Source organism: Amphiura filiformis, chromosome 5, assembly GCF_039555335.1.
Source record: "Amphiura filiformis chromosome 5, Afil_fr2py, whole genome shotgun sequence".
Lineage (NCBI taxonomy): Eukaryota > Metazoa > Echinodermata > Ophiuroidea > Amphilepidida > Amphiuridae > Amphiura > Amphiura filiformis.
Window position 1 is genome coordinate 25,968,494 of NC_092632.1, and position 12,817 is coordinate 25,981,310.

General features: G+C 36.0%; 1 protein-coding gene across 1 annotated transcript; it reads left to right on the forward strand.

Annotated features, from left to right (window-relative positions):
• Positions 1 to 1,880: 1,880 nt before the first annotated feature.
• Positions 1,881 to 7,317, forward strand: LOC140151839 (aqualysin-1-like). The gene is made up of 8 exons (XM_072174165.1): positions 1,881 to 1,988; positions 2,309 to 2,428; positions 2,806 to 2,935; positions 3,546 to 3,661; positions 4,051 to 4,198; positions 4,983 to 5,167; positions 5,607 to 5,778; positions 6,765 to 7,317. The coding sequence occupies exons 1-8, from the start codon at positions 1,884 to 1,886 to the stop codon at positions 6,902 to 6,904; spliced, it is 1,116 nt and encodes a 371-aa protein (XP_072030266.1). The 5' UTR covers positions 1,881 to 1,883; the 3' UTR covers positions 6,905 to 7,317.
• Positions 7,318 to 12,817: the final 5,500 nt, after the last annotated feature.

Genomic DNA, 12,817 nt, shown 5'->3' on the forward strand with positions numbered 1-12,817 from the left:
AATGAATCTTTGGAATAAGGAATTAGCCTAACCTGAGTTTCATGCACTAATTTTAGAAAACCCTACATTACAATATAGTTTAAATTTGTATCTAGGTTTAGTGAAATTTAGTGAAAGTAATATATTTTTATACATCCACTTAGGCATGTTAGGGGCAAGTAGTCATCATATTGTCAATATGACATTTGTAATTTAAGCTCTGGGTTATCATTACAAAATATAATGATTATGCAAATAAAACATGACATATATATATCAAGAGATAACAATCAGTCTGTAATGCTTAAATAGAGGTAGCAATGTTTGCTGATAATATCAACTTGGATCTATTTTAGATAAAATAGAAAACTAAAGATCCAACCTATGTTTGGTGTTAATTTTCATCATTTATCATAAATTATTTTGGCAGTTGTAATCAAATATAAAGGTATGTATGAAAAATAATAGGTAGTTAATATCTGATATATAACAAAGAAGAGAGGTAATTGAACCTGATTGGTATTTAGAAATTACTATATTTGACTGAGATGGAACCCAATTTGTTGTGTCGTATATTTACTCGTATATTCACACAGTTGAAAAGGCACACAAAAATTCATTATGTTAAACTAAGGGTAGGGATATTTTTAGAATATTAGGACCGGATTTGTTTAATTTAATATTTCAGAGGCTCCAGATGATTTTTAACAATGGCGGGGGAGGGGGCTATCAATATGAGACCTTCTACGAGGTGCAAAACGCTGAAAGGGGTGGGTGCGGGAGAGTGTGTCCCCGGGAGGACCGTGTCGCGGAAGATTTTGGATGCATACATTTTTTTTAAATTGTAGATTAAGTTATGAATTTTGCCCTAAAATTAGAAATTTTACCTTGAATTATTGGGGTCCTAACGTACTTGGGCCCCCACCAAAATCATTGGGGCGGCCCCACAGCCCCATCCCCTTCTGGTTCCGGAACCACTGTATTTTGTCAAAGTAGCTAAAAGTAATGTGAGAATCAGAATTCAAGGTACTGTAGCGGACAGCAATACCGTACTCTGTATCATTTCTGCTTGCGGCTTGCCAGCGCTTTGAGAGAACGCTAGTTATTTGAAGCTGCCAAATAAATTGCGCATTCACTACCACATCAGGGAAAATGGTATAGAAGCAGATTTGACAACCCTAAAACCACATGGCTGTCTTCAGGGAGGGGTGACTCTTAATTTTGGATGGTGATGTGTGGCCATGGTGGCTGGGGCTCTGAAAACAGCAGTTGTCTAACATCTAGAATTGTGTATCCTGGTACATCCCTTTTTAAAAAGAAATTCGAGATAACATTTTGTATTGTGTGAAATATTTGGAATAATATTATTGTATAAACGGAAACAATCATATTGTCCTTATCAAATGTCAACTTTGATAAACAGTGCAATATTTGATGCAATTTCGTACAAAAATATAAAAGGATAGCTGAAAGTGAAAACATACCTGATGTCATATAACATAATGTCTAGGCCATGTGTTTGTTATCAATATAATCTTCTTTATGTTATCTATGTCCGGTATTAAGACCAGTTATCATGGGATGGAGAGAGTATATAAACCCTTGGAAAATCGCCAATATTCACTTTCTCTTCTGCCGCTCTTGAGGTAAGTACAACCAAGCCACCAATAGCAGCAATGGACATACAGCTATTATATAGTTACAGCTATGTTTTAATTTGCAATTGAATTAGGAACCTAAAATTTGTCTTCAGTAAATTAAAACTTAACTTACATGTTTTTTGTGTTTGTTTTGTTGTTGTTTTTTTTTTTTTTTTTTTTCATTTTCAAACTTATACTGGTTTTATTAATGTGCTCGTGATTCTTTCCTTTTTCAGTTTCAGAAAAACCAAGGAATCTATAACCATGCGTGTGTTCATCTTAGCTTGCTTAGTGGCTGCTGCCACAGCCATTGCTCCACTGCAAAAGGCTCAGGAAAGGATTCCAGGCAAATACATCGTTGTTCTTAAGGTAAGATACTTAGTATAACTGCACTACCTCTTACCGTGCATTCTGTTCCCCTTGTCACTACATAATCATTTTCCCCCTGTAAATTAATAAAGAGGTTTATAGAAAGTACTTATATCATTGAGTTAGTAAATGAAGTTCAGAGTCAGGAGAGGAAGCCTCTTCCTTATTTGAAAGTATAATGATAACTGTAATTATACAGCCATATTAGAAATAAGAAGTTTAGATAACAAATTCAGCTTCGTATTTTGATAATACATATCCGAATGAAAAGGAACATTTATGAAATTTAACTTAGCGTTTTTATTGTATGATTTTTTTAGGATGGTGCCAACATGGAGTCTGCTGCCTTCAGTCTCAACACAGTGCGTGCCCGTGTCCAGAAACAATTCAAAGCTTTCAACATGCTGGCTGTCGACATGGATGCTGAAATTCTTGAGAAGGTAATGTAGTTTTCTAATACTTTTGTGGCAGCGATTCAAAGTGTATGTTTGAAACATAAAGTGTATTTTATGTGCCGACTGTTAGTTTCAATTTTATACCAGAGCTATTTCGAAGATTTTTGGTAACCCAACACTTACACAAAGTTGAACTTGTAAACTTGTAACACTTTATTTCTGCAAAGTAATGAAAAAACGTAATGTAAAAAATAAAGTGTATTTTATCTGCTGACTGTTAATTTCAAATTATACCAAAGAAATCTTGAAAAATTCTTTAACCAAACTCTTGTTCTGTTAGTTTCAATTTTATACCAAAAGTTTTTAATGATTTAAAGTTGAACTTGTAAAAACTTACACCACTTCTTTATTTCACTAAACAGGTACGTGGCTTGAAAGATGTTCTGTTTGTTGAAGAAGATGGTTTGATGAGAGTACAACAAGGTGCTACCTGGGGTCTTGACCGTGTAGATCAGAGAGCTCTCCCATTGGATGGTGTCTATGCTTCAGATAGTAAGTCGGGATATTGGGGTCAATGTGAGGATGGGAGAAGAAATCAGATCAGGTATCAGGATATCTTGTTAAAGAGATGTTATATTCCAGTCGAAATCCACACATCACCAGTGGAAGACATTACCTTAATCTCTCACACAGGACGTGTAGATTTCAACTTGACACTCCCTACGGGAAGATTGAGGTTATGTCCTCCTTAGGGGTGTATGGATTTTAACTGTAATAGCCCAATGCAGTTTCAGCAAAATATCAAATAGCAACTTGGACCTGAGTTTCAACTTTATTTAGCCACGGTGGGCCCACTTCAACCCTAGGTTGTTCTTCCTTGGTGGTTTAGACACTGTCTGTCCAATGGTTAGTGTTTGCAGAGAAGAAATTAATTTATAAAGGGAAAGGATGGTTTTTAGGAGGTTTATGTGTAAAAGGGCTAACCAAATGGAGCGAGGAGAGATGTTTCCCTATAAAAATATTCTTAGGTAATATTGGGAGCACCAAAATGAAATTTCTATTGCATGCTCTTTGCTCTCTGTATGATGGCCAGATTTTTGCACTCTTTTACGCGCCTGCGTTGTTTTGAAACTAATAATGTTGTTATCCTTATATCACCTAGATGATGGTACTGGCGTGAATGTATACGTCATTGATACCGGTGTCAGCCCAGACCATGTTGACTTTGGTGGTGTTGGTGGACGTTGCGAGATGGCCTATGATGTTGTTGGAGGAATTGTAAGTATATCGCATTTCATATGATACATTTAGTAAAAAGACGTCCACTTACATGAGCTTACATGGAGCTTTCAACAGAGAATTTTGCAGGTCTTAAGTTTTTTGTTTTGTTTTGTTTTCTGGGTTTTTTTTAAATTTTACATATATGGACTTGTTCAATACCAATATAGAATAATAGAAGGATAGAACAAAAGTCAGAACTAGAAAGGTTGAATGAAAAAAAAAAAAAAAAAAAAAGATGAGAGTCTTGATCTCCAAGAGAGTCTTGATATTCAGTAAAGAAAACCATTTGTAGCACACCAAGTTTGTGGTGATATGAACTAGAAAGAGGATTTTCATTAGCAAGGATTTCACCATAACAGTTGCTCTTATCACATCTCATATTATAGGGTGGTGGTGTTGACTGCAATGGACATGGAACTCACTGCGCTGGTACCACTAGTGGCTCTACCTGGGGTGTAGCCAAGAACAGTATGGCATATGGTATCCGTGTACTCAGCTGTCTAGGATCTGGATCTACCACTGGTGTTGTTGATGGTAAGTTTACTCCTGGAATAGGAGAGGCAAGGGGAATTTGATGTTCTTTAATAAGTACAACTAACAGCTCTACTTGGGTTGCATAGTATGTTTAGAGATTAAGTTGCAGATATTCACAAAAGAGCTTGAAATTGTGAGATATTTCTTGCATTATTTGACCAAAACTTCTGAAGAGCTTTTACAAAATCTATTATTTGAAAGCCCAAGGATAATGTGCATTAGTATGCTCAATGCATATTTCTCAAAATAGCCCTTTACGAGTTTTCAAGCATCAAGCAAGTTTCCGTTTAGTTATAAATACATAATGGTTTTAGAAACAATCACAAAGCAGCACATAATCTGGCTATAGGCATATAAACTTCTTTTTTTTTTTAAACAAGTTAATCAGGTTTGGGATTATTATACAATCTAAAAGTTTTTGATTTGTCAAAACTAACAAGAAGAAACTTACTTTCTTGCTGACAGTTTCGTCAGTGAACCACTGACTTTTTCGAAGCTTGATGTTGTTGTGATGATCCAACAGCTGATAACTGGTGGGAAGTTATGTCACTTCCGGTAGCGATGTTAGTCTTGCTAGCAGTCTCCAACAGTGGACCAAAATCATCAGCTGTTGGATCATCACATCAACATCAAACGCTTCAAAAAAGTCAGTGGTTCACTGACGAAACTGTCAGCAAGAAAGTAAGTTTCTTCTTATTGGTTTTGACAAATTAAAAACTTTGTATCTGTATTGGCTTTCATTGTTTTGAAACGTGTATGTTACCGGTATCTTCTTGTACTATAGGAATGAACTGGGTAGCCACCAATGGTGTACGTCCAGCTGTTGCTTCTATGTCCCTCGGTGGTGGCTCTTCATCTGCCATGGATCGTGCCGTCGATACTATGCACAATGCCGGAGTTGTCGTATCTGTTGCCGCTGGTAACAGCAATGCCAATGCTTGCAACTACTCTCCTGCCGGAGCTGCTAATGTAAGATCAAAAACTGAATCCATTATACTTATCTTATGGAATAATGGGCAAATTTGAACATACAAAAAATAGAAAATTCATGTCCCATAATGTCAACAGTTTTTACTATTATTGGCTGAATACCGTATTGACTGTAATAAACGCTCCTCTAATAAAACAAGACCCTTAACATATTGTCAATCAAAACACTACCAAAATGGAGAAATGCCCATGCCATATCATTTTAGTAAGCTTAAAACTGGTGTTTGCTGCCTGTCGCAATCGCTAAACACATGCACCGATCTTATTAACTTACAATACAGTTCATCACCAAGTTAGAGCAAAATAATATAAACATGATAAAAGTAATTAAATCATAATCTTGCATAACAATGCACTAACATGTGTAATTTTCTATACTATTTACCGAAAATAAGTATTTTTTTAATTTTTGATGCAGGCCATCACCGTTGGTGCCACTGACAGCAGTGACGTCCGTGCTTCTTTCTCCAACTATGGTGAATGTGTAGACATCTTTGCTCCAGGTGTAGACATCACTTCTGCTTGGATTGGTGAACCTGATGCAACCAACACCATCAGTGGAACCTCCATGGCCTGCCCACATGTCTCTGGTAAGTCGATGCCCCCTGTAGAGTTATAGTGTTCCCTCACTATCAGTCCCATTCCCCTCTCCTAGTGAATATAATGGAACCTACACCATTCAGTGGACGGCGCGGCATGCTGCCCAGCAAACACAAAAATGTTTTAAAAATGTTATAACATGTTATAAATGCGCTTTGGTTTTGATCAAAACGTTTTAATAACATTAAAATTGTCGGGCTATATAAAGATCATGAAAAGATTTTTTAAACGTTTTTGAAAAAAATACTAAAAACAAAATGTTATTGCAAAATATATTAATGGACACTTAATTATATTACACTTTTACCTTTATGTTATTAAAACTTATGTTATTAAAACTTAACCCGACATTTTGTTTTTATTGGGTGGCTACGCTATGTGCCTGTTTTTAAATTTTACACATGTTCCAACTTACACTTAGTTATAATCAGCTAAATTTGCTGGTATTTGTGATAAAATAGCAAATTTTAAAAACTGTTATCGTAATATGATAATTCCCCATTGCGTTCCACAATGAAAGAGTCAAGATAGTGAATGTTCTTTATTTCATTTTACAATTTTATTTAAATTTAAATTTTACACATTTTATTTTGGCTTCACATTGATAGCAAACTTTCCTGGCAGATATTACTCCTTCTGGTTATGACTAATATTATTTTTACATTTGTTTAAGTTTGACAGAAATCGTATGTTGTTAATGTTTGGGTTGGACATGAACTAAAATTAACAATGCATTATTGTTTTCAAATCACAGATGACAAAAGTATTTTGTAAATAAATATGAGACTTGGCAGATAATATGAATAAATTCCAAGCATTTTGAAAATGTAAAAAATAATGTTGCCATGCTAATCAAAGTGAAAATAGAGTTCTCCCAAAAGTATTCCTACTGGTTTTCTTGGATACCCTGGATACACGTTTTTGTTTTGTTTTTAATTTGCTAACTGTTTTATATCTATTTGTTCGAATCCATTAGGTGCTGCTGCTCTCATCCTCCAGTCTAACCCAGATATGGCTCCAGCTGATGTCTGGGCCCAGATGGCTGCTGATGCTACCCCTGATGTTGTCTCTAATCCAGGACGCAGATCACCAAACACTTTCCTATATGTGAACTAAAGAACTTAACCGAACTTGACTGGAATGAACTGAAATGTACTGTGTGCATATGCCAAATAACATTCAAAGCTACAATATATTTCAAAACGATCCAAAAAATAATAAACTTACGGATAGAATAATGTGGACCGTTGTCATTGGGATTTTCTGCCAGAGTTTTAATATATAAAGCACAAAATTATACTTGAAACAGGTTTAGTGGAGCATTGTGGAGCTTAGTGAGAACAGGAGTATTTTAGTATTTAGAAACTTAAAAGTTTCTAAATACTAAATCGTACTATAAACATACAATGCTGATGAATCCAAATTCAAGTTGTTCTTGTGGAAAGTCCCGATACGACTGTCTAGCATTTTCTGCAGTTCAGACTCATCAAAAGCAAATACTGATCTCGTTTAAATACTTTTTTGTGCTGTACAGAAAATAAATATATGAATCTGATGTTGATAAATTACATTATGAGGTTTCAGTGTTGACTTATTAAGGCTATTTGATTATAAATTAAAAGGGTGAAATCCGCCCTTTTTAAAGTGGTCTCAGAAATCATTCTTCAAAGTATCAGTTGCTGTTTGCAAAGCCATGCAACCATGAAGAGAAGCAGATATCTTGTTAAAGGACAACAGAGAGTTTGCGAAATGCGGTTCAAAAGCACAAACTTCAACATCTAGAGGATTATAGAGGATTGTCCAAAACCACTGTCATTAACTTAAGTCGAGTGAAATATATGTCAATTTTTAAATAGTTTCCATATTTCCTTATCACCTATTTTCTAGTTAAAAGACAAATTATTGGAAATCTAATTTGGTTTGCGTAAAAAACACGCCATGTTGTCGAAACTTACTTATTGAATTAGGTTAAAATGATTTTCTGTTCCAAACGTCAAGCTTGGTATATACTTTTTGTGTGCACATGACGTACAAAATGAAGTTTCTTAATAACTTCAACGGGAGGGATTAAGTTCCCGTGTAAATGGCCTGTTTTTAGTCTGGAGCGAACAGCACAGCATACTTCTGGTCTTCTTAGGTACATATATTTTTAAATTGAACATGTCATTGGTTGTGTCTAACGTCTGGTAAGAAATGGGGTAGGGAGGAGGAGAGGGAGGGCATTGGAAGTGAACAGGGAGGTGCAGTGATGGTAGCTAGTGGGAGGACAGCTCCCCCGTAGAACATTGTGTCCTCATACTTGACCCTCCCCCTGTTATAAGCTGGCCACCGTGATATTTTACGTTTTAGGCCTTTCTTGCCAATTTTCCCGAGGGAGGGGCTAGGATCAAAATATTTTTCTCAACATTTTTTTTTTAATATTGAAGAATTAGTGGTGTTACATTCCCCAATTACCCCCACCACGTGGAGCAATGGCTCTGCTGGTAGTTACATACCGGTAGTTTCCATAATTTTCCGCCCTTTTCATTAATAATTTATCTTGAGGTCCCTTCCCGCCCTTTTTCATTGCCTTGAGAGTTCATTCATGTTTATTCAAACGAAGCGCCTAAGCTAGAGTCTTTTTTGTCTTGAATTGCCACCAATAACCCACTTGACCAAACAAAAGGGATGCGCCGGGTCCCTTACACATTCTTTTGATCGCCCATTTGATACACATGTCACAAGTTTAAGCGACAAGATGCTGTTGGTGCAGTAACCAATCAGACGTTCGCGTTGAAGTAAATCTGAACAAAAAATTAAATTGACATATTTGAAGTTGCCGTGGAAGTTAACATGGTTAAAGTAAATTGTCAAACTCAGCTCGTAATCGGCTGGCCTTATAACATAGCTGAATAAAATCAATATATTTTATTTCGAGAATTGTCTTGTGATATCTCGCCAAGAGCATCACAAAGACTATTATAGTCATGATATGATATATTGAATATGATGTAATGTGCTATAGGCTATTAATAATATCATCTCCTTCAGCAACGAGTTTCATGATTTCAATAGATGATTGATATCATTCTGGTCAATTTTTGTAGCTATTGCTATGTACAGTGCCATGGATATTATCAAGCAGTCACAACAAACATCTGGTGATGTTATGCTACTCTCTATTCCAAAAGATGACAGAAGAGAGTGGCATAAATTGGAGTTTATTTTCAGTATAGCTTTTAAGCTCCACCTAATTGAGAACGGGAGGTTTTTACTTTGATTTGTATTCACAATAATTGCAGGTATAAAATGCAAAATGTTTATTATACTGACTGCTAATCAGGTTGTAAATGAAATACTTGGTATGCTATGTACTGCTGATCGGGGTGTGGATGAAATACTTGGTATGCTATCTACTGCTGATCGGGGTCTAGATGACATACTTGGTTATACTATCTACTGCTGATCAGGGTGTGGATGACATACTTGGTATGCTATCTGCTGCTGATCGGGGTGTGGATGAAATACTTGGTATGCTATCTACTGCTGATCGGGGTCTAGATGACATACTTGGTTATGCTATGTACTGCTGATCAGGGTGTGGATGACATACTTGGTATGCTATGTACTGCTGATCAGGGTGTGGATGACATACTTGGTATGCTATCTAATGCTGATCAGGGTGTGGATGACATACTTGGTATGCTATCTACTGCTGATCGGGGTGTGGATGACATACTTGGTATGCTATGTACTGCTGATCAGGGTGTGGATGACATACTTGGTATGCTATCTACTGCTGATCAGGGTGTGGATGACATACTTGGTATGCTATGTACTGCTGATCAGGGTGTGGATGACATACTTGGTATGCTATCTACTGCTGATCAGGGTGTGGATGACATACTTGGTATGCTATGTACTGCTGATCAGGGTGTGGATGACATACTTGGTATGCTATCTACTGCTGATCAGGGTGTGGATGACATACTTGGTATGCTATATTCTGCTGATCAGGGTGTGGATGACATACTTGGTATGCTATCTGCTGCTGATCGGGGTCTAGATGATATACTTGGTTGTGCTATCTACTGCTGATCAGGGTGTGGATGACATACTTGGTATGCTATCTACTGCTGATCAGGGTGTGGATGACATACTTGGTATGCTATCTACTGCTGATCAGTGTATAGATGACATACTTGGTATGCTATCTGCTGCTGATCAGGTTGTGAATGAAATACTTGGTATGCTATCTGCTGCTGATCGGGGTCTAGATGATATACTTGGTTGTGCTATCTACTGCTGATCAGGGTGTGGATGACATACTTGGTATGCTATCTACTGCTGATCAGGGTGTGGATGACATACTTGGTATGCTATATTCTGCTGATCAGGGTGTGGATGACATACTTGGTATGCTATCTACTGCTGATCAGGGTATAGATGACATACTTGGTATGCTTTCTACTGCTGATCATGGTGTGGATGACATACTTGATATGCTACCTACTGCTGATCAGGGTATAGATGACATACTTGGTATGCTATATACTGCTGATAAAAAAAAAATTTAATTAAAAAATACCCATATTTCATCCATTTTTCACTCCGTATTGTTGGTTCCACTGGGACAAGCTTGGTCAGATGTACATTACTGGATGTAGTAATGAATATTTTTATTGTGGTATTCAGATGGAATGATTTGACAGCCATAATGAATTTCAAAATGGCCGCCATTTTGGTATTTTGGTGACATACTTGGTATGCTATCTACTGCTGATCAGGACATGGATGACATACTTGGTATGCTATCTAGTCTACTGCTAATCAGGTGTGGATGACATACTTAGTATGCTATCTACTGCTGATCAGGGTGTGGATAACATACTTGCTATGCTATCTACTGCTGATCAGGGTGTGGATGACATAATTGTTATGCTTACTACTACTGATCTTGCAAAATATGGAAAAGTTTCAGCAGTGAAGACCCTGTTTTGGTGACAAAAATCAGTTCCTAGGCTAAGACTCTACTTTTGAAAACATGCAGCACATACCAGGGGCCTGGTGCTGTACTGGGCACTCATCGAAGTCTGAGAGGTTCACTAGACTACTATGGTTATGACTTGACACTTAATTGAACTGCTATTTTCAAATAGCCATACTCCCAGCAAACATTTTTTTACAGATATGTCCGATTATATAAAGAGTATTAAAAGGTTTCAATAACGTTCGGAAAGCATTTTTAAAAGCTTAATGCCAAACATTTTAACATAATGTTACTAAGTGTTGTTAAAATATTTTTCAAAACTGTTTGCTAAAAATATTATGCAATAACATTTTTACAACATTTTAAAAATGTTGTAGTGTTTTTTCATTTAATATGAAAAACTTAAAAATTTTTTATTACCTTTACTACCCGACATTTAAATGTTGTCAAAACTTTAAAAACATTTGTACCAAAAGCGAGTTTATATAGCGTTAATGTTTTAAAAACATTTTTGTGTTTGCTGAGTTCTATTAGGAAAACATTTTCTGTGCAAACTCCAAGCAATGAATCTACAACATCTATTTGTCTTGTTTATGTTTAATTTAGCACATTTATTTTGAATTCCAAATGTTTTATCTATCCTACAACAATCTATAGGTACAAGAGTATTTTACATTTACAACTATAATTCATATAACTTTTGGATAATTTAAATTGGTTACATGTCTTTATAATACATATTTGTATGCAATTAACACAATAATATTACAGGTATGAAGTATAAAAAGGACACAAATAATAAATGTACAGATCATATATAGTATTATGTGCTACAATACGCCATGTTTTTTACATTATGGATGACGAGAAATGAATGAAAGAACAGTATTTGTAATTAAATGCTGGCTATAAGTAAAATTATAATACAGCAGAATGTATGTACAAACTGTATAGACAAATCAAGAGCACATCTCTATGCGATTTAGAGTTTTTGGCTATCACATTTTAAATTTCCATGCGTTTTATACATTGAAGTCTTTATTGCCATTGTCATATAATATTGGAAATATATTTGTAAGTTTGGATACATAACATTGTTAGATATATAAATGGATCAGTCAGGAACACCCTGAATCAGAATAAGTAGCATTTCATGTTCAGTACAAGACATGCATTTAAATTAATGGTAATATATATTAGATGAGCACAGAGCTTTGGTCTTTGATGGTTATAGGCGTTTGTGCGTAACTCATGGATGGAAAAAATAATGTATCATTTTGGCGTACCATACCACATTTTGACAAATGTGTAATGTGTTGCAGGTTTGCAATATGCATGAGTTGTTCCAATTACATGCACTATTACAGTGTCTCAAGCTGTGATTGAGATTAATGCCATGTTGGATTTCGCAGTGGCAGTTTTGAATCATGTATGCTAACTGAATCCTGCGAGGAGTATGCACACTTATAGAAGAGCCACTTGTCCGTTCTCTGGCGACACAATCACACAATGATGGCATGCCAATCCACTCTCTACAGCTCTCAAATTGAGAAAAGACAGCTATATGCACATAGCTTTGTAACCCTAGCATAAGTATTTCTAGCTTATTTCAGGCCTTCATCAAAAATGCTAATGTACACCATTTTGGACCCATTCTGACAATCTACAATGGCAGAATTCCCATAGGATTATATAGGGGCTTAATGAATTCCACATTCTACTAGTCTAACCCCCTTTCATTATAAGATACATAATTTTGCTCTCAATGCCAACAGTTGGTCCCATTTCTAGTACTAATGCATTGATTACCACTTCCTGCCATGTCAATTTAAAAAGTTCTTGAATCAAGTTATCATAATTCATGATGAATTTGAAATGAAAGTTTCACCCACTGTGGTTTCACACTAGTAGGAATCAGATGGTACAAGACACAATGTTTAGGTATTTTGTCATCCATTACAAATAAAGCATAGGTGTTGTGTAATCATCACCTGGGATATAATTTCCATAGCTCAGTGGCACAAAGACATGAGTCCATTTGGTGTGTACTGATCATGACG

Bases quoted from the DNA above. Each gene is read 5' to 3' on its own strand.
- LOC140151839 (XM_072174165.1), top strand. From the start codon at position 1,884: ATGCGTGTGTTCATCTTAGCTTGCTTAGTGGCTGCTGCCACAGCCATT. The intron at 2,429-2,805 runs GTAATGTAGTTT...TTCACTAAACAG, and splicing joins ATGCTGAAATTCTTGAGAAG to GTACGTGGCTTGAAAGATGT. The intron at 3,662-4,050 runs GTAAGTATATCG...CTCATATTATAG, and splicing joins ATGATGTTGTTGGAGGAATT to GGTGGTGGTGTTGACTGCAA.